Source organism: Suncus etruscus, chromosome 10, assembly GCF_024139225.1.
Source record: "Suncus etruscus isolate mSunEtr1 chromosome 10, mSunEtr1.pri.cur, whole genome shotgun sequence".
Classification (NCBI taxonomy): domain Eukaryota; kingdom Metazoa; phylum Chordata; class Mammalia; order Eulipotyphla; family Soricidae; genus Suncus; species Suncus etruscus.
This window is the reverse complement of record NC_064857.1, coordinates 50646255-50670090: the sequence shown is the minus strand read 5'-3', so window position 1 is coordinate 50670090 and position 23836 is coordinate 50646255. Positions and strand designations below refer to the sequence as shown.

General features: G+C 35.4%; 1 protein-coding gene across 1 annotated transcript in view; it reads right to left on the bottom strand.

Moving 5' to 3' along the window:
• Positions 1-2591: 2591 nt before the first annotated feature.
• The window catches only part of PSPC1 (paraspeckle component 1), a 64969-nt gene continuing 43724 nt past the window's right edge, over positions 2592-23836 (bottom strand). Inside the window, exons 7-9 of the mRNA XM_049782568.1 lie at positions 10039-10096; positions 5490-5659; positions 2592-3085 (exon numbers count right to left, since the gene is read on the bottom strand). Of these exons, the coding sequence (XP_049638525.1) occupies positions 2900-3085; positions 5490-5659; positions 10039-10096 (414 nt within the window). The 3' untranslated portion in view covers positions 2592-2899. The remainder of the gene's footprint in view (positions 3086-5489; positions 5660-10038; positions 10097-23836) is intronic.

The window sequence follows — 23836 nt, the reverse complement described above, 5'->3', positions numbered from 1 at the left end:
ATATAGCTAAAACAGATATTCTCTTCTCTCTCTCTCTCTCACACACACACACACACCACACACCAGTATTACAGGGATTTTATTTACTAGTTTTGGTTTGTGGGACCATATGTGTAGCTGGGGATGAAACACAGGTCAGTCCTGGGTCAGCTATGTGCAAGGCAAGGCAAACACCTTACCCACTGTGCTATCACTCCAGCCCAGCACTGATTTTTAAATTTAAAATTTTTTAATTTCATAATTAACAAATTGGATTTTACTAAGTATGATCAAACTGAAAGTTTGTTTAATATATGAAATATAAAAATGTTTATTTTCAAAACAAGTAAATTCAGATATAATATACTGCCTAAAATGTAACTGAAAAAAATAAGTGTTCCTTTATTTTATATATTAATCACAAACATGAAATCTAAATCCTAGACTTTTAACCTTAGTGTTTCAAATGATAACACAAAACATATTAAAATCTGAAAATCATTTTAATATCACCTTTTAAATGATTACTGAAGCATATATGACAAATTCACTTCCTTTTTAGAAATGCTAATACTATTTTTATTTCTATCAGTTTTATGCAAAGCACATTTAAAAATCTTTTGTGGCATAATTAATTCACAAGGAAAATTACTGACTAAAGCAATCACAAAATTGTTTAAATATATAAAAGAAACTAAAAACTGAAAACTAGGAGTTCACAGATGCTCCACTTGACTCTTACTCAGAAGCTGACTGATCCCCCAGGGAAACTTGCAAGTACTGGAACAAGAATTTTCTTGATGCAGGGGGAAAGCTGTGGGTGGAGAATTCTGTTCTTGGAGCCAGAATTGAACCGGAGATTAAGACATCTCTTTGTGCATATGCTTTCAAATATTCTTGGATAAATCTAAAGAGAATTTCACAGCCTTGACCAAATAGTTTGATATTAACATCAAAAGATCAAGTTTCTCCCCAATAACAGTTCAGCTAATATTCACCCGGAGATTATACGAGTAAAGATGATGGGACAGTATATTTAAGTGCAATAAATACCACGTAAAGTATTAGCTAATGTTAAATTTTACCACACCACATCATCAAATTACATCAACTTTCTCTTAAAACAAACTCATTAATCATGGAAAACATAATGGGAACACCTTTTGATTAATTTACAATCTCCAGATGTTTTCAAAAACTGCTGAAAAATAAACTATGAATACTGAAAGTTTTATAAAATTCCATTCATGCTGTTTAAAATGTACCATCCTATAGTGCATACAAAAAACTTAGTATGTGTAAAAGAATGCATGTCAATTGCTTTAAAAATCAACTATTTTAGGCCTATTCTCTATTAACTTGGTTTTTTTGGACCACACCCGATGTCGCTCAGGGGTTACTCCTGGCTATGCGCTCAGAAATGTCTCCTGGCTTTGGAGACCATATGGGACACCCGGGATCAAACCCAGATTCGTCCTGGATCAACCTAAGGCAAACCACCTACCTCTCTCTCTACACTATCACTCCAGCTCCTATTTTAGACCTATTTTTAATTATCCAAATTAATTAAATTTCAAAAGTATGCCCCCCAAAAAACACCAAAAAACATATCCACATAAAAGAGGTAATATTTTAAAAGTTTATTTTAAAACAAAACATAACTTCATAAAAATGCTAAAAAGAATGCTAAACTGAAATGTTACATGAGAGCTATTTTGATCTAAGACTGATACTTTCGATTTCTGATGGTAAATTATTTCAGAAACTGAATTTTATATTAAACACAGTTGATATGACATATTTAAGCATATAGTGACAAATTTGTTTTTGAAACAAACATGATGCGATTAAACCATTTTTGTCCTAGCACTCAAAACCAAAATATTTATCTGCCAGTAGAAGGGCTGATCTGATTCCAATGACCTTAGCTTTAAAAAAAAAAAAAATCACCACTTAAATGATACTCATTGTGAAAAAATACAACTATGGAACAAGTTTTACTGGAAAGAACCAAATCAGAATAAAAACAAATAAAACAATTACAAAACTGCAGAGTTAAGCCAACTTTAATACTTCTAGATATTAACATTTTCAAGAAATGTCTTGATTCTTTTAAATCAAACAGCAAATCCTTCACATTCAACCTAACCATAAGTTCATTTTAAAGAAAACTTAAAAGGCAAGATCTACATATAGAAATCTAATTTAAAATGGCAGATAAAATTAAAAACATCTTAAAGCAAAAGGTTTGCTTCCAGGCAGATACTCCCCATCAAGATTCAGTAGGTTTATTTGGAAAAGAAAATTTGTACAGGATAGGGATTATCCTTATTATTCCTCCTCAGAATATTAAATATTCAGTCTCTAAATAAGATGCAGACAAACAATAACTGATTTTACAGAACATTCACGGTTATACAATTAAAAGCACCCATATCCCACCCTCCCCAAAGAATGATCTACACTTGATTGACGTAAGTTCCCACTACATTGCTACATGCCGCTTGCACAACCGTAAAACATCATTTTCTTTGTCAAATGGATGGGATTAAAGGAAGTATTACTGCTATATCAAGGTTAAATAAAACTGTAAGAGAATACCACTAGTAACATTTTTAAATTATTCAAAATTATTTCTTTATTGAGATTAAGTAACTACATAGATTTCACAGTACTATGGCATACTTCTATTTAGCTTAAGTCACAACAATATTTAACATTCACAATGATGAACATCATCATTACCATTCTAATCTACAAAGTTATGAATAAAGGAAAATACAAAACCTCAAGTTTTACAAAAAAAAACTTTAAAGTCTACATACATTAACAATAAAACCAATTCTTCCAAGTAACAGGTAAAAGTTGAAAAGGCATACCACTAATTTTTTTCTCTAAATATTCAGTGAGTAAAGAATATTTAATATCTACGACGCTTATTAGGGCCTTCAAAGTTGCCCCCTTGGCTTCCTCTACCAAAACCACCAGGACCACCACTGACAGGACCTACACCACTCATTGGTGCTTGAGGAGTCTCAGAACCTGTTCTACTGCCCATAGGCGATCCCATCTGTGATGGTGGTCCTTGCGGGAATCTATCATTATGCTACATAATATCACATAATAGCATGAAGTCCATTTGGAACACGCCAAAAATAAGTGACAAGAAAAATTGGCAAAATCCCAAGTGGTGATGTCATGAAGTTCAGCGGAAAGTCCAGCAGAATCAGGATCATACATAAAGGGAAGAAAGGAGCAATTTAATTAGTTACTATGTTTTTTTTTTAAATCTTTAAGAAGCATCTGAAGAAATACATATTGCTAATGCAATGCCCCATTTTCACGAATAAGTGCTATTATAAAGTGAATCTTCAACCTAATCAGTTTTACAGTACTGTTCTGCTTTCTGCTGTTAAGGTTTATAATTGCATTGTACATAATAAAATTTCTTAGAATAAACAGAAAAAAATGGGGAGCATCTTCATGTTATTTATTTTTTGGTTTTTGGGCCACACCCGGCGATGCTCAGGGGTTACACCTGACTGTCTGCTCAGAAATAGCTCCTGGCAGGCATGGGGGGACCATATTGGACACCGGAATTCGAACCAACCACCTTTGGTCCTGGATCGGATCGGCTGCTTGCAAGGCAAACGCCGCTGTGCTATCTCTCCGGGCCCAGTTTCATGTTATTTTAAACGACATTCTTAAATTTTAACAGCAAAGATTTTAATGTAAAAAGTATTAATATAAACAAAGTTTAAATTTCAATACAGAAACTTCCAAGATACTTTTCTAAAATGCCTATTGAGAAAAGTTCTAAAAAAATACTGTACATTTACAATGTACTGCTGAATGAAGTTTTAAAACCCTATAAAATGACCACATATTTTATATCAAAGAAAAAACACAAGAATTCCCTAAGCACAGTACGAAAGTGTCAGTGCAAATAAACCCACGAAGTTAACACAGTAAAGCAGACAGATAAAAAAGGAAAAGGGGGGGGTGTCAGTTTATCTTACTTTTTTAAAACTTATTTCTCAAGATTCATCTTCCAAAAAAATTTGTAGTATTAAATTTTTAATAACTTTCATACAGTTCACTATAAAATACAACCTTCACTAAAGAATGTGCATATAATTACAGTAAGCATAATGGCACTGCCCAACCTCTCTGTGTAAATGTATTTTAAAAAATGAATAACAAGGGGCTGGAGAGATAGCATGGAGGTAAGGCATTTGCCTTTCATGCAGGTCATTGGTTTGAATCCCGGCATCCCAGATGGTCCCCCGAACCTGTCAGGAGTGATTTCTGAGCGTGGAGCCAAGAATAACCCCTGAGCACTGCCTGGTGTGACCCAAAAACCAAAAACCAAAAACCAAAAAAAAAAAAAAAAAAAAAAAAAAGATAACAAGAGCATATACACAATTTTTCCAAATTCTTAAAATATTTGCTTTATTGTGTTCTGTTTTGGGGGGGTCACCCACACAGCAGCACTCATGTTTTATTCTTGGCTCTCTCCTCAGAAATCACTCCTGGCAGGCTCTGTGGACCATGTGGAATGTTGGGGATTAATCCTGTCTGTTGCATTTAAGCCTAATGCGCTACCTGCTGTGCTATCACTCAGGCCCCAGGACTGCATTTAAAAAAAATAAAATAAAGTTAGATTGATAAAACTAAAATCCATGATTTCTAAGATTAATGTTCACTTTTATCATCTGGATCAGTATTGATTTACAACTAATGCCATGTTTACTTGGCCATAGTACTTCCTTCTTTCTTAACAGCACTGGCACCTAAGATTTATTATGGTCAATTCAAAAACCCTAAGTAACTTTTCAAAACACAAATAACCAATTTTCTTTTCCTAAACAAACAAGCAACTATTAACAAAAGGCAAATAAAAACAACATTGTGTTAATATAGGCCTCATATATAAAAGAGAAGATCTAAGGGAAATTAGCAAGCCTTTTACTAATAATCAAGTCTAATAAATTATTATTTAAACCACGCAAAGATATCTTCACACTCAGTCCCCCAAATATACTACACATTATAAACTTAGTTACAAATTAAATTCTGTATGAATAATGCAACAATTAAGTTATAAAGAAATTTTAAAATTCAGTAATTTTAGTTATCTGAAATTAACACGAGACCTTTGTACATAAAATGTGTAACCAAAATTCAGCTACAAACACTAAAGTTTTGCCTCCCACTAAAGGTATGAGTTAACACAGAACAGGATATAGAGACCAAAATACATTGCTGGAAGATACACACTGAAAGTTAACTGCAATCAGCATATTATATTCACTATAAACTTCATAAAGAAAGCATGCAGCAGACATTAATCCTAACTGTGGACATTAATTCTCATGTATCCATGTTTATCAAGAAAATTACTTTTCTTCATAAATAATCACTGCCAAACCATGTTGAGTGTGAAGTTATCTTTGAGGCAGGAATATATATTATAGAGTATAATTAAAATAATGTTCATGATACATTACCACTGCTCCATTATCTGGCATCATTGGAGTTCCCATACTTGCAGCTCCTTCTGGTCCCATGGCAGGACCAGGACCCATTGGTGGGCCAGTTATACTTCCTCTGTTGTTCATATTCATACCCATCATTGGAGGAGGACCTTGGTTACCAGCTGGTGCTGGGCTAAACGCATCTATGCAAAACAATCTATACTTAGAGCTGTCCTATCTTAGTTTAGTAGACATTAAAAATTTAACAACACTTAATTTTAGAACAAAATTAATAAAATTAATTTTCCTTCAGAAAGGAACACCCAAATATCACTATGTAAGAATACCACCTATACTACATATCATTCCCCCAAAAAATATATATATTAAACAAATAAAATATCTATCAATTATTTAAGGAATTTTAAACTACAAAAGCACAAGTTATCTTAGAAGTGTTATCTATATTTTTTAGTTTGCTCTTTATTCAAATATTCCCATTCACCAACACTGCAGACCACTCTACCAGTTTAAATAACAAAAATATTTTTAAAAACTTAGTAAAGCACTTAGAACAACTTTATTATATTTAGTCTTGACTAAAAATATTAAAATGTATTAAGTTCTATTAATTTGTGATAGGGGAATCTAATCAATTACATAGTTTTACTGTAAGCTCTTGAATTTGAAGATAACCAATAACTTCCCCAAGCTGTAAAAGGTTCATTTTTTAAGTTTTAAGTTTATAAATAAGTAAAATAAACAAAAGAACTGAATTATACCATAAAACTTATTTTTAAATTTATAATGGCATAAAATGTTTTAGTTATCTCTGGTCATTTTTCTTATTTAGACTTAGCTTATCATTTAAAAATTCAATGAAAAAACACTAATTCCATTTCAGCATTTACTAGAATGAACCTAGTATGTAACCATGTAGGTCAATTATAGTAGTAACACAAAAACTAACATGACTGAATTGTGCATGGCTGTGCTGAGTCCAGGGAGCAGCAGAGACTTCACTCTTAAACAATTCCTCAGCAATATTCAGCTCTTTATCTATCCTAATCAGCCAAGAATCTAGCAACTTTGAACGTAACAACTTCTTAGAAAATCAGTATTTGTGGGCCCGGAGAGATAGCACAGAGGTGTTTGCCTTGCAAGCAGCCGATCCAGGACCAAAGGTGGTTGGTTCAAATCCCGGTGTCCCATATGGTCCCCCGTGCCTGCCAGGAGCTATTTCTGAGCAGACAGCTAGGAGTAACCCCTGAGCACTGCCGGTTGTGACCCAAAAACCAAAAACCAAAAAAAAAAAAAAAAAGGAAAAAGGAAAAAAAGAAAATCAGTATTTCTTTAATATAAAACTGTTTTTGCTGATAAATCTACACTACCCAAGAAAATTTCAGTTTCTTCAGCAAGCCTGTAAGGAACAATTCTTTCTAGACTTCAACAATATATCCCACAATAAAAATGAGGCAGGAGGCAGACAGGATTGATAAGAAATCTTATCAACTTTCCTCAGGAAGAACAGAATGAGAATTAGTGTTTTTTTTTCCCTTTCTTTTTACTAACAACGTAACAGTTATTTTCAATATATTTTTAAAATAGAATTTTCAATTATCAATATAACAATCTGTCTTGATATCATCTATTTACATAACTAACTACTATTAAGTTGAGACTTAGGATGTAAGTTATTTGGGAATTTTTGCTATAAGGTTTTATAATCAGTTAATCTAGTATGAAACAAGGTAACAGACCTAAAATAAAAAGTCATCTGGTACATTTAATATAATGATATAACTTTACAGCACTGACATTCAACTGTATGAAAATGCTTCCTATATCCACAAAAATCTTTTAAGAGAAACTCTTGTATTGATTAAAATATAAAGGACAAAACTTAATGAACTGCAATTTAGGGTCATTGATATTAGCAACAAAATATTATTCTAATGAATATGACATCAAAGTTTCTTAATTTCCCCTATGGGTGGGGAAATTTGTGCCACACCTGTCAGTGTTCAGGGGTTATTCTCATCTCTGAGCTCAGGAATCACTCTTGGCCATGCTCAGGGGACGATCTGAAGGCCAGGGCTCGAACCTGGGTCTGCCACAGGCAAAGCAAGTGCTCTATCTACTGTAACTATCACTCTGGGCCCCGAGTTCCCTAAATTTTTTTTTTTTTTGGTTTTTGGGCCACACCCGGGAACGCTCAGGGGTTACTCCTTGCTATGTGCTCAGAAGTCGCTCCTGGCTTGGGGGACCATATGGGACACCGGGGGATCGAACCGCGGTCCGTCCAAGGCTAGCGCAGGCAAGGCAGGCACCTTACCTTTAGCGCCACCGCCCAGCCCGAGTTCCCTAAATTCTTAACAATAAAAATTTTGATTGTTTTTGGGCCACACCCGGCTGTGCTCAAGGTTAACTCCTGGCTCTCTGCACTCATAAATTACTCTTAGCAGATTCAGGGAACCATATGAGATGTCAAGGATTAAATCTGAGTTGGCCACATGCAAAGTAAATGCTCTACACTATTGCTTCAGTCCCCTCCTGAACATTGAAATACTGATAAAATTACAAATCAACCCAGTATTTTGAATTTGAGGTTTATGTTGTCATTGTAATTGCATTTCAAAATAGCTATTATCTTCAATTTCATATAATCCTAATAAACTAAATTTTAATTAGAAACTGTCTCAAAGACATACTTGTATACTATCATATTCAACTATGCTTCACAATTTAGAACTTATAAAATATTAGGTGATTATTTCACTAGAAATATTATCTCATAATAACTTCACAATGATATTTGTTTCCTTCCGGTGCTCTCAGGGCTTAATCCTGGATCACTGCTCACGGATCACTCCTGCCAAGGCTTGGCCACAAAGATCAGGGATAAGACGAAAACACGTTACAAACTGTCTACTATTTGTCGGGGCCTGGAGAGATAGCACAGTGGCGTTTGCCTTGCAAGCAGCCGATCCAGGACCAAAGGTGGTTGGTTTGAATCCCGGTGTCCCATATGGTCCCCTGGCATGCCAGGAGCTATTTCTGAGCAGACAGCCAGGAGTAACCCCTGAGCACCACTGGGTGTGACCCAAAAACCAAAAACCAAAAAAAAAAAAAAAGGTCATTTGTCATATCCCATTTGCATACCAGAGATCGTATCTATATACTGCTGAGGGGGAGGGGAAAAACAAACAAAAAACCTAATATACTGGTAGCAAAAAAGGTGACCGAGTAAAGAGCAAGTGATTCAAATTCAAGAAAACCTGACGGGAAAAACACTGATCCTAGAAAATGCTTATGCAACATATTAGCATGTTAAGATTCTTTTATTCCATTCATCTTTGGAAAAAGTACTCTATAAATTTTCTGTAGATTTTATACCATACACGATAATATAATCTTTGCAACAAAATCTATAGCTGACTTGTGTGAAGATTTTAACAGGAAAGTGGCACTAGAGGTAAGGTGTCTGCCTTGCAAGCGCTAGCGTAGGAAGGACCGCAGTTCGATCCCCCGGTGTCCCATATGGTCCCCCCAAGCCAGGAGCGATTTCTGAGCGCATAGCCAGGAGTAACCCCTGAGCATTACTGGGTGTGGCCCAAAAATCAAAAAAAAAAAAAAAAAAAAAGATACTTTCTCTGGGACAAAATTAAGTCCATGACATTTTAAATTTCAAATTAAGACCTATCTTACAATCAAACACTGTTGACACTTCGGTTTATTTGATTTATTTCCCAACAACCTAGTTATATAGCCAATATTGGAAACGTTAATCTAAGAGCATTTTTAAAATTTTACATGAAAACAAAAGATAGGATCCAAGTGATAGCACAGCAGTAGGGCATTTGCCTTGCACGCTGACCTGGGACCAACCAGGGTTCAATTCCCGGCATCCCATATGGTCCCCCAAGCTTGCCAAGAGTGATTTCTGAGCACAGAGCAAGGAGTAACCACTGAGAATTACCGGGCATAGCCCAAAACCAAAAGAAAAAAACCCAAAAACCATAACCTAAAGATAAATTTTGGTCTAAATATGCAAAGCAGGAGCCTCAGCAATAGCACAGCAGGGAAGTGTTTGCCTTGCACATAGCTGACCTGGAAATGGCAAAACAGAATTTTTTTTCCCTAAAAGATTTAGATATCCCCAAATAGTTCATTTCTGTGCAGAGTATCACAGGTTAAGGAAAAATACCCAATACCAATAGTGTAAATTTAAGGATAGATTTTGAATTACAAAGTGGTTTGAAACAAAAATTTACATTAGTCCTCTCAAAGTTTTTAAAACAACCCAGAAATAAACAATTCTGTGACATAATTCAACACTAGTTTTAGATTGTAACAAAACCTGGCTACAGGTCTCTTTCATTAAAGCATTTTAACCTTTTAAAAAAAAGTTCTTCCTAGGAATATATTTTTAATTCTATTTCAATCTAATATATGTAAGAGACTCCACTATTATAAATTCCTTGGGTTTTTTTTCTGATACAGATAGATATCACAAACAGCATATACAGTTCCCCAAAAGAATCACAATTAAGTCACCAAAGTCTTTGCTTTGAATCCCTACCTCCCATGTTTATTGCTCCACGGGGACCCATATCACCCATTCTCATTTCCTGTTCTCTCTGTAAGTAAGCATAGTTGGCACAGTCAACCTAGCGATCTTATGACTTTACATTTCCCATCTAAAATCAAAAAGAAAAGAATAAATTGGGACATCACTTTCCATTAAATTTCTTTTTAAATTTCCAACTGTCATTTACACTTCAAAGGTCAGTCTCCCAAGATTAAATACAAATGATAAAATGTACACAACTTACAACACTGAATTACAAATAAACCGAAGTATGAATATCTACTGTAAAAGTTATCAAATTTTATAATAGATAAAATACAGATCACTAGCAATAGAAACTTAGGAATAATAACCACCATGATTGATGTTTTTTCCTTTTAAAAAAGACTTAAAAACACTACCATTTTTCCTGTTCAAATATATTCAATCATACAATACAAACAACTATTAAAACTAAGTTTAAAAAACTTTAAAATAAAAAAACTTGGGGCCGGGAAGGTGGCGCTAGAGCTAAGGTGTCTGCCTTACTAGCGCTAGCCAAGGAACGGACCGCGGTTCGATCCCCCGGCGTCCCATATGGTCCCCCCAAGCCAGGGGCGATTTCTGAGCACATAGCCAGGAGTAACCCCTGAGCGTCAAACGGGTGTGGCCCAAAAACCAAAAAAAAAAAAAAAAAAAAAAAAAAAAAAAAAAAAAAAAAACTTTAAAATGTTCATCTTGAAATTTGGCGATTCATGTTTGCACAGTTTATTCAAATATCCAATTCTCCTGACCTTTACCATAAACCAAAAGCACTGAAAAGTTGACATAATGCTGTTATGCCTTACTTTACAAAGATTTTACTTGAAAACTTAAGAAAAGTGTTATGGACAGTTGACAATTTTTGAAGCAAAATTCTAGAGATTAACTATTACCAAAGGAAAATTATAGAAAAATTCCAAGTGTTTTAAATCCCAATACAGAAACAGTTTGCTATAAATTTTATTATTAAATAAAATATACTTAGTTAAAATAAAATCTCATATAAAATTATTCAACACATTATAAATGAAATTTTCACTATTCTTTATGATCAATGCTCAATACCTGATAAGTACAGCAATCATAAGACATGAAAGCAACAAAAACCAGATCAAAAGAGTAAGTTTTCTACTTTAAACGGCAATTTCAGGACTTAGAACTCTAGTTAATACAAAATATTGTTGAAAGCAGTGAAGAAAATGAAACACTATCAGTGATAAATGCCATTATCAGTAAATCAACTTCCCACATAATGAAGAGACATCAAGTTAAGTCTTAAATAACAACAAAATGATCACTTACACTACATTATACAAAAGAATTTTGTACTAATATTTAGGAATTTTCAATGTCAGAACTTCCTCAAAACTATTTTTTCAAAATCACAAATAAATAGGACTCACTTGCAAAGCTTTCATTAACAACTGAGTAGCAAATCTTATTAAATCTTCTAAGTCATGCAATTTTTAAATTATACAATGTTATTTTATAATTTTACCTAGCAACATAACAAATCAAACTGCTAGTTTTGTCTCATCATAGATTCTAAAAATATAAATTACTTCAGCATAAGCAATCTCTTCCAGGTACTTGTTAATAGAAAAAGATGACCATATTCTAACACCAGAATAAAACACAAATTTTATGCTACTGGTTATCAGGGGGAAAAGGCATAAGGAGGAAAAACAGGAGTTTTATAGCTGTATTGTTACAATTAGGATCTCCCCATTTATAGATTAGAAAAGCAATACCTAACTACTAAGAGATTATTAGTCTTACTGTTTGAAGAAACTGGATTTTCCTAAAATATCTTGTTCTAAATAAGAAAATCAAAATGTTTTACAATAGCACACTAATGTTTCACTATGCTAAAATGTCAGTGGTATATTACAACACTTTCCCCAATAAAAGTAAATATCCTTTATTTAGTAATGTTGATACTTCCTTAATGAAAATTAAATGATTTTATATAGCTTTACTCCTAAGATTAAGTAGAGAATAGGAGTCTTCAAGTGTCAGGGAAAAATAATTAATGAAAATGAATAGGATAAATTGTTTTTAAACAGTGTAACTAGATGAGGCAGTCAAACTGAAGTGTGCCCTTCTAATGGCATGTCTTAACACTGCAATTAACTTTCTGTAAATACAAAGCTACATACTTTTCTAATAAAATGAGAGGGGCTGAGATGACATGGGAGTAGTCCGGTGGGGTTTTCTGGTCATATCTAGAGGGCATTCTGAACCATAGAATGGCAAATATCGAACTACCGTGTTATATTACCTACCGTATTATATTATCTTTCTAGCCCCTGAGGATAGTTTTAAAGAAAAGAAACCTTAAGACAGTACTTATACAAAAAGTAATACACATGATCATTTCTTTTATTAATTGCTTAAATATTTTAAATCGGGTTGGGAAAGAATGGTTATTCTAGGAACCCAAACTTTTTAATAACGCATCAGTAGTTGAAGAACTGTAGTGTAACAAACTGATAGCTTAGATTATGAAAACCTTACAGTTTAATAAAAGGCAACTGAATGCAACTGTAATTTAACTAATTTCTACAATAATCCTGTAAAGTATTCCCACTGTTCTTCATTCTATGATAGAGATTGTAAAACTGAAGCAAAGAACTGTTCAAAAACTTACTCAAGGTCTGATGAGACTGATCAGATTGGTTGGAGCTAAAGCTGTGAATTTAGATCCCAGAAAAGCAGGAAGAGATTCACCAAGCACTGAGATAAAATAGTTCCCAAAGGCCAAAACAATATATAACTTATTCAAGGTCATACATATTTAGCAGTTAATATCAAACCCAGGTCAGCGGCATGTAAGGCAACCATTCTACCAGTATACGCTGTCTCTCTAGCCCCATAATAATAAAATTTTCTTTTGGAACAATTATGTAATAGACTCCTTAAAATTGTATTTAATGTGCTTAAATTCACGTGAACAAAAAGAGAGAAGCAAAGTATGGCTAATATCAAAGTGGCATTCCATTGAAACAATTTTCAATACTATGCATTCCCACCCACCTTGCAGGAAGCCCATAAAACGCAAAACAAATTCAAGTCTTATAACAACAGAATTTAGTTATAGACATTTCACTCTCAAAAATCCCTCAAAATGGAACGACCGCTAGAAAACGGGCTGAAATTCCTTAGCATATATTAAGGCATTTCCATCCCTTTTTAATATTATCCTATTCTTCATATACCAACCACAATTAAAATTTTATCTAGATAAAATTAAATCACAATGCATTTTATCAAAAAATGCTTCATGCCATATTTCTTTTGCCATACAGAACCTTTTTGGTTTGATATAGTCCTATATGCCATCAATAATCTATGCAAAAGGGGGGGAGGATATATATACTTATATACACGTGAAAGTGGTTTTTTTTTTTCCCCCGTTTTTGGCTTTTGGGTCACACCCTGTGACGTGCAGAGGTTACTCCTGACTATGCACTCAGAAATCACTTCTGGCTTGGGAGACCAAATGAGACACTGGAGGATCAAACCAAGGTCCACTGTAAGTTAGAGCGCCCAAGGCAGATGCCTTACCACTTGTGGCATGGCTCCGGCCCCTACACACGAGAGTTCTTATGCTGGGAGTGAGGCAATAATATATTAGGTAGGGCACTTGCCTTTTATAAACTGATGACAAGGGATAGGTCTGAGCACCGACCCCACAGCTTACAGAAGTTATCCCTGAGCACATAGGGAGGAATAAGCTCTGAACGTAACTGAATGAGCCCACCCAATACCCAACAAGGTTTTATGCACCCTTATGAAGTAAGGTAATTTCAAGAAGTCTCTCTCTCTTTTTTTTTTAATGGACTGAAAGTTGGAAGCTAAAATTCCAATGTGGAAGACACATTTAAACATGGGGCCAAATAAACAGTACACCCAGCAGGACATTTGCCTTGTACACAAATCAACCCAAGTTTAATCCCCAGCATCCGATATCCCGCGAGTCCATCAGGATTAATTCCTGAGCGCAGAAACAGGAATAACACCCTGAGCATAGTCAGGTATGACCCAAAACAAAATTTAATTTAAAAAAAAAAAAGCATTTGATAAATTAAACTTATTTCATTGGGTATCTGACAGGGATTTGCTGACGAATAATGCATATTAAGAGAGAGGAGTCAAAAAGATAGTATAGGGGCCGAAGAGATAGCATGGAGGTAAGGGATTTGCCTTGCATGCAGGACAGTGGTAGCGGTTCAAATCCTGGCATCCTAGATGGTCCCCCGAGCCTGCCAGGAGCAATTTCTGAGCGTAGAGCCAGGAGTAACCCCTGAACACTGCCGGGTGTGACCCAAAAACCAAAAAGAAAAAAAGCTAGTATAACTCAATAGGTATTGCATATGGTCCCCTGCATGGGGATCACTTCTGAAGACAGTATCAGGAGGAGTAGCCAGACCCTCAGCACTGTTAAGTGTAGTTAAATCTCCAATGCCAAATAAGGAACTATGATATTTTAACTCTAATAAAAATTTAACTCTATATAAAATATATATTGTGATCAGTATTATTGGATCAGTATAATAAATAAGATTGGTAGTATTCTAAAGTTGATACCTGGCATCATAAAATCACAAGTTAAAAAACAAAACACAGTATTTTGGGCTAGAACAATAGCACAGCAGGTAGACTGTTTACCTTGCACATGGCTCTTCTGAATTTGATCCCTGTTATCCCATAGATTATCCCACCAGGCATCACCAGGAGTAATTTCTGAGCAGAGAACCAGTAGTAACTGGTTATCTGCTAAGTATGGCCCAAACCCCATCCCCAAAAAAACTACACCAGTATTTGAGGTTCAATATAAACCAAAGTATTTATAAGTGGGAAAAGAAATTTTAAGATAGTGCAGCTTATTTTATTGTATTATCAAAGAACATCAACATTCTGAGAAAAGTAAAACATAACTCCAATTCCTTATCTATGTGAATTATGGATAACATTACACATGTACTTTATTAACCAAAAACATTTTACAATAGATGGAATATTAGGTCAAACAGAAAAGATGAATGAAGAAAAATACTTAATTTAAAAATAGGTATAACACATTTTTTTCCGATCAGTAAAGTTGAACATTAAAGAGATCTGCCCATCCCTAAAAAGCTTACCCTATTCCCCCGAAAGACAGTGTCATATTAATTTTTGCTCCCAAAAATGCAGTAGGTCTTATTTTCAGGGGATGGTCTTATTTTTTCAATGAAGAATAGGATTCAAGTTTATTGTTAAATTAAAATAAAGGAAATGTATGACCTGTATACAGGAAGGTAGTTGTTAACACAAACCAGACAAACTGAATCCTACAGATGCCAGTCGGGGAGGCCCTAGCAATCAGTTCACAGTAAATTAATTTTCATTCCAAAACAGAGCCAGAGGGGACTTATTTTCAGGGGATGCCTTATATTTCACCCAGAAGGAAAACTGCAAGTAGGTTTTACTTTCGAAGGATGTTATTTTCAGAAAAACACGGTAAGATTCTACTCACTGTAAGTTTCTTAGATATTTATTTTAATTATAATATGGTAAACACCAAAATACATAAGCGTGTATGTGTGTGGAGAGAGAGAAAAGAAAGTTCCATTAACTTAAAAATTCCATAAGGCAATTTAAAACCAAAAGTTGAGAACCACTATTCTTACAATCCAAGTAATATACTCTTAATTTTATTTTTCTTGACGCATATTTGGTGGTGGCAAGCACCTTCCCCCACTGTACTATCTCTCCAGATTCCCTAATCAATATTCTTTCATGGAAAAATAAAATAGCAGGGGCCGGCGAGGTGGCGCTAGAGGTAAGGTGTCTGCCTTGCAGGCGCTAGCCAATGAAGGACCGAAGGACCGCAGTTCGATCCCCCGGCGTCCCATATGGTCCCCCCAAGCCAGGGGACGATTTCTGAGCGCTTAGCCAGGAGTAACCCCTGAGCATCAAACAGGTGTGGCCAAAACAAACAAACAAACAAAAAACAAAAAAAAGGAAAGAAAATGGAAAATTTGCATTCATACTCTTTCAGTGAATGGCATTAATGGCCATGATCATTAGTCTATAATCTAAGATTTTTTTGTTTTACAAAAGATTTTAAGAACTGTCAGAGCACTTCATTAATCACTCAGATACCAAAAAGAAAATAATTATTCATTTTAAAATGTTAAAAGCTAGAAAAACATAAATTAGCTTATAAATCTTTTCCTTAATTTAAACTACAAATAAACATTTCCCCACATATAATACTAAAATGACAGCATGTAAATTTAGTACTATAATAGAGAACACTCAGAAGACTTAACATCTTAAATTTAGGCAGTCATAAATAGTAATTTCCAGAGCATTCTTTTGCTCATCAATGTAACAGGTATAACATTAAGACAAACTTCTAATGTATATGATCTATATGTAGTAGATTTTCCCGTCTGAATATCTGCTCTTCATTTTGTTCCATATAAATGCTAGGAAAATGTTATTTCACTTTATGGCTGCAAATAAAATATTTTATCATATATCATTAGGAAACAAATTAAGCAACATAACATACCAATGACAATGACTATCTTAAACACTATCAAGATGAAATTCTGGCAAGTGAGAAACAAGTAGTTCTCATTCACTGTTGGTAGAAAAAAAATTGAATAGCCTCTAAAAGACAATTCAAGTTTCACACAAAATTACAAATTCTTACCATAAGATGCAGCATCTTGCTCCTCAATATTTACACAAAGGATTTGAAACTTGTCCATACAAAAGCCTACAGGCTGATACTTACAGCAGCTTTATTCAGAATTAATTGATGAAACTTGGAAGCAACCAAAATATCCTTTAGTAGCAAAGAGTGATATATCAAAAACAATGGAACAATGCTAAGTATTAAAAAGAAATGAGCTATCAAGTCAAGAAAAGATCTAGAGGACACTTGAAGACTAAAAAAAAAAACTCCGTAATATGTAAATCTCAGTTTAAGAAATTATGTAGAAGTGAGCAGGAGCGATGATATAACTGGTAGGGCACTTGCCTTACATACATGCTTGCATCACCGGTATCCCATATTACCTGAGCATCACCAAGAGTAATTCCTGAATATCACCAAGGATTGCAACAAAAAATAAGAGAAGGAAGGAAAGGAAGGAAAGAGGGAGGGAGGGAGGGAGGGAGGGAGGGAGGGAGGGAGGGAGGGAGGGAGGGGGGGAGGGGGGCTGGAGCAATGGCACTAGAGGTAAGGAGTCTGCCTTGCAAACACCTAGCAAGCGATAACCTAGGACAGACCGTGGTTTGATCCCCCTGAAAGCCAGGAGCAATTTCTGAGCGCATAGCTAGGAGTAAACCCTGAGCATCAACAGGTGTGGCAGGCACGCGATGAAGAGAGGGAGTGGGGGAGAGGGAGAGAGAAAGGGGAAGGGGGAGGGGGAGAGAAAGGGGAAGGGGGAGGGGGAGAAGGGAGAAGAAAAAAGAGAAAAGAAAAAGAAATTCTGAAAAAGGAAAACCAATAGGGATAATTAAAGGCATCAGTGGTTCCAAAGGGTTTGAGGAGAAGTAGGGGTAGCATATGCAGAACATAATGGATTTTCAGGGAAGCTAACTATTCTGCAAGAATCCAGAGCAGTGAATAAATGTCATTATCAAATCCCAGTTTGTTTGCAATTAATCCCAAGAGTGGCACTTCATGTAAAGTATGATGATGAGTTTTTGTCTATGTAGATTTACTTTTTGTTTTTTTTTTTTTTTTTTTTGGTTTTTGGGCCATACCTGGCGATGCTCAGATGTTACTCCTGGCTGTCTGCTCAGAAATAGCTCCTGGCAGGCACGGGGGACCGTATGGGATGCCGGGATTCGAACCAAACACCTTAGGTCCTGGATTGGCTGCTTGCAAGGCAAACACCGCTGTGCTATTTCTCAGGCCCCAGATTTAGCAATTTTAACATATGCCAAACGGTGTTATGGAATTCAGATCATAAAGCACTAGTAGACTATACAGGAAATATCCATTTCTCCTCTATTTTGCTCTATAAAACTGTTCTTTAATGTATCCTTATGAATAAATTAAGTTCTAATTATTATTAAAGTTGTGAATAATAAAATTTATTACTTTATAAACATATCAGAAATAAGGACCAATAAATACTACAAAGGTGACTCTTGACTCACTATCAAAAATAAATGTGTACCTCTTAAACTAGATTCACTCAACAGTGGAATTTTTGAGTCTGTCTCGGATTATTTTTGGTACCATGGACCACAGTCTCATACATATTTTATATATATATATATATATATATATATATATATATATATATATATATATATATATATATATATATAGCTGATTTATATAACCTAGGAACAATATTCTGGGACCATGAAAATTTGTTCTTAAATCGTATCACTTAGACTTGGCAAAATCAAGGATCGCAAAAAAGGTGGCTTTCTAACTAAAGGCAAATTGTATTTTGTTGCATATAACACCAGAAGGGAGTATCAAGACAAAAAATTTTCAAACAAATATATTCAACTGAGAATTTTGTATTTAATCAATATACCTGAAGAATGTTTCAAGATCATCATTGTCAACTGTCATGGTAAATTCAATGAAGAAATACTTTTTGTTTTTTTTCTTTTTTATTTTTTGGGACAGATTGATGACGCTCAGGGGTTACTCTGGCTATGTGCTCAGAAATTGCTCCTGGCTTGAAGGACCATATGGGACGCCGTGGAAATCAAACCTTGGTCGGTCCTTCCTAGACGAGCATTTGCAAGGTAGATCCCCTACCTCTTGACCTACGGCTCCAGTCCTGAAGAAACTTTTAAAAACTGAGTAATTAGAACTACTAAATTAGGGCTGGAGAGATAGCACAGTGGTAAGGCCTTGCGTGCAGCCGATCCAGGACCAATGATGTTTCGAATCCCGGCATCCCTTATGGTCCTCTGTGCCTGTCAGAAATAATTTATGAGCATAGAGCCAGGAGTAATTCCTGAGCACTGCCGAGTATGACACCCCCCCCCCAAAAATAAAACAACAAAAAAAAAAGAAATACTAAATTATCCCTTAAATGTAGTTATCGCATCCTAAACTCACAAAAACATCAGCATCAGCCATAAACACAAACAACAGTTTTAATATTTTCTTACCGAAGTTCTGTTAGCATTTCTTTTATCTACTATCTCATTATATCAGTCAAAATACCTATCATGACCAGAGGATGTGAAAGTATGAAAATACTGAAACAAAAAAACAAATATGAATTGTACTACAACCAATTACAAACTAGTCCAATGGAAAGAAGAAAATAACAGTGTATCTGGCTAAAGAATTACATGCTATTTAATAGATAAAACTGTCTTACTGCATGTGATAGTTTATCAAAAGCTCTGAAATTATAAAAAGTTACATATTTCTTAGTTAACTAAATTAAATTCAAAATCATATAAGAGGAAAAAACTACAATGCAGCTGTACATCACTTATTTGAAATCAGGATTTAAAGAAAACCATAATTACCAATAAAGAAAAAGGGAAAATACAAAAATAGACATTATTTAAGGTGGTTACAATATAGAAGATATCAAGAGATAAAATAAAAACTTACCCATAGGTTTTCAATTAATTATTAGAAATTATAAGAAATCTTTGGAAGCTGTCATGTTTATACTGATTAAAACTGAAAAAAAAGCACTTTGTCAGCAGAGCACATATACAACCACACATTAGAAATCTGAGATTAACATCTTGCAGATATATATAAAATTATTTCAGGAGATAATATGAAGTTCCATGTCCTTCATATGAAATACAGATACCGATTAGCCTAAAAATATTTTCTATATACAATCTCTTAACCCTATAGGGTATCTCCTAAGACAGGCTCCAAGTATAAAGTCAAGAAAGAATTCATAAAATAGAAGTAACAAGTTATTTTGAGTCCTCCCATTCCCAGAAATTGAAAATACTAAATTAAAAATTTTATTGAATTATAATTTCAACCCCTCAAAAAAGGTGAATACTAAAAGATAATCCTCAATCCACACTGATTAGAACTTACCATATTAAATTAAAACATGAGTTAAACCTATATCCTGCAATCACAATCCATTCATATCAATCATAAGCAAAAATAATAGCAATAATTTTAACAATTGTGTGACTACTCAGTTAATATCTCAACTCTACATAGTACAAATTCTTCTTGAAATTTTCCAGTCTTTCAACTCTCTCTAACTGCACTCAAAATACTCCAAAATCAGGGCCAGATCAGTGGCGCAGCAGAAGGGTGTTTTCCTTGCACGAGGCTGACCCAGGAGAAACCATAGCTCAATCCCCTGTGTCCCATATGGTCCCCCAAGTCAGGAGAAACCCTTAAGTGTTACCGGTGTGGAACAAAAACCAACCCCCCACCCCCAAAACAAAAAAAAACTCCAAAATCCTAAAGAGCAGAACATTGGGGCTTAATTCACTTAATTCCTCTATTCAGTTCTAGTAGATATTAGGATGTTGTTCATTTTTTTCAATAGGAACCACAGTCAAATGTGTAAGTGGATTACGAAGTGCCGGGCATCAAGCTAAGGCCTCATCGCATAACTCTAATAATCTCAATTACCTTTTAGCTCCCCAATCCCAACACTGTTTATTCTAAATGGAAACTTAAAGTATGTTATGATATAAATGACAAAGTATAAGGATATCAATAATGATTTTAACCTGGTTAAGACAGAAAACTTTTAAATATGAATGAAAGGAACCAGAGATCGTAAAGCATATACCGTACAAATACCCTGGTCCCCAATTGCTGGGTACAGTGTAAAGGCCCCAAACAACCACTTGGGAGGGAGGAGAGGTGATCCCTAGCACATGTCCTAGGAAGCACCAAAGGTCCTGCAACATACAGATGTATAATCTTAAGATATAAGTCAGCAAGTTCACCTGAAAGTCCACTTTACATCTATTATAAAACAGGAATTAAAATAGTGAGTATATTCATTTTGCCGCCTTCATAAAAAATTTAAGTTCACCCTACATAACTATTATTAAATAACCTATATTGAATTATAAAAAAAAAATACCCACAGCTGGTAAAATTATCAACCCAAATACCCCAAGTTGCAACAATATTAAAGACTTTAGAGTTTATGTAATTATGAACATTTGCTTTATATTTTTCAACTACAAGTTATTCCAAAAATTTCTCTAGTCTGTAAGTCAATTATTTCAGTAAATAAATGTAACTACATTAACAAAAAATTTCACAGAAGTACAAATATGCAAGGTTACCACATTTTACTTATTTTCCCTTCAGTTTGCACCATCATGACCAAACGCTGGAACTGACATGCTGAATAAATAACCTGCCAAGCAGGTCACAGATAAATCAGATTACCAAAATGTAAAGCAAAATATTTATCAATAAATCTCATAAAATGAGGATGACAAAGAGGCTATAAAAGTCCCCTAAGAAATTTGACTGTTTCATATTAAAATTTTCAAAAAATAAAATCTACAGAAACAGAAACTAGTTTTCTTTTTCTTTCCTTTTTGAGCCACACCCTGTGATGCTCAGGAGTTACTCCTGGCTATGGGCTCAGAAATTGCTGCTGGCTGGGGGGACCATATGGGACGCCAGGGGATCAAACCAAGGTCTCTCCTAGACAGGCTGCATACAAGGCAAATAGCCTATTGCTGTGCTACCTCTCTTGCCCCTAAACCAACAACTTTTGTTTGTTTGTTTGTTTGTTATTTTTGGGCCACACCCAGTGTTGCTCAGGGGTTACTCCTGGCTGTCTGCTCAGAAATAGCTCCTGGCAGGCACAGGGGACCATATGGGACACCGGGATTTGAACCAACCACCTTTGGTCCTGGATCGGCTGCTTGCAAGGCAAACACCGCTGTGCTATCTCTCCGGGCCCTAAAAACCAACAACTTTTAGGAGCCAATTTGTAGAAAAGAACTACCAAAGAGATGTGCATATGGGATGCTGGAAATCGAACCAAGGTTCAGCCTGGGTCAGCCAAGGACAAGGCAAACGCCCTACCGCTGTGCTATCGTTCCAGCCCCTTAAAAACACATATTTATTTATTTATTTTGGTTTTGGGGTCACATCCGTCTGTGCTCAGGGGTTTCTCCTGGCTCTACACTCAGAAATCACTACTGGCAGGCTCAGGGAACCATAGGGGATGCCAGGATTCGAACCACTGTCCTTCTGCATGCAAAGCAAACGTCCTAGCTCCACGGTATCTCTCCGGCCCTAAAAATACATTTTTAACAAACCCTCAAAAACGTTACTAAGAAAGGGGCATTACCTAGACTCTGGTTAATTCCCTTAATACTTTTTGCAGCACTTTTATTTAAACACCCCAGGAAGCTACAATGCAATAGCTCAACAAAGAAGCATAACCACCAAGGCAAATTAAAGGGACAACATAAAAATAATAACAAAAAATAACAACAACAATAATAATCCTTGAGGTCTATTTTTATAATAAATAAAAAATGACTTCTAAAAATATTTTTTCGGGGGGATGTCACATCTGGCAGTGCTCAGGGGACCATATGGGATGCCTGGATTCAAACCACTGTCCTTCTTCATGCAAGGCAAACGCCCTACGTCCATGCAATCTCTCCGGCCCCTGAAGGATTATTTTTATTTAAAATGGAACATTAATATTTATTCCAGCAGAAAGACCTCTCAAGTTTTAAAACAATTTGATGTCCAATTTTCCTAAGTAAAGTTTACAACTAATAAAACTAAAATAAATGCTTATTTTATTTTATTTTTTTGGTTTTTGGGCCAAACCCGGCGGTGCTCAGGGGTAAGTTACTCCTGGCTGTCTGCTCAGAAATAGCTCCTGGCAGGCACGGGGGACCATATGGGACACCGGGATTCGAATCAACCACCTTTGGTCCTGGATCGGCTGCTTGCAAGGCAAATGCCGCTGTGCTATCTCTCCGGGCCCTAAATGCTTATTTTTTACATTAATGTTTTTCCCAAAGAGCAAAGTATATAATACAAAACTTCATTAAGTATTTCTCCTTTACTCCAAGGACACTATATCCACAGAACGAGAGATACACTTTGGTACTTGAGTATTTAAAATAGTATTCCACAGTATTAGAGCAATCTTTTTTGAAAAACAATCACAAGACAATAGTAAAATTCTTGTAACATTCAGATTCACCTTGTAAGACAGGGAGATTAAAGTAAAAATTTCAAACCAGAAACTATTATCTAAAACATAGTTCAGGGGCCGGGAAGGTGGCGCTAGACATAAGGTATCTGCCTTGTAAGCGCTAGCCAAGGAACAGACCGTGGTTCGATCCCCCCCCCCCCCCCCCGGCGTCCCATATGGTTCCCCCAAGCCAGGGGCAATTTCTGAGCGCTTAGCCAGGAGTATCCCCTGAGCGTCAAACGGGTGTGGCCCAAAAACCAAAAAAAAAAAAAAAAAACATAGTTCAAATACATTTTGATAAAAATTAATTTCTAGAGCACAGGGAGAGAGTATAATGGATAAGGCATGTGCATAGTACAAGGCTGACCTGGGTTGGATCCGATCCCAAGCACTGCACATAATGCCCTAAGCACAGAGCTGAAGTAACTGAGCAATTCCAAATGTGGCCCCCAAATTAATAAACCAAACATATGTATTTACATGTATTTAAATGTATTATAAAGTCTCCAGGTAAAAAATGCATCTTTTAAGATAGTTTAAAAATGTTAGGTGGTAGGGGCCCGGGCGGTGGCGCTAAAGGTAAGGTGCCTGCC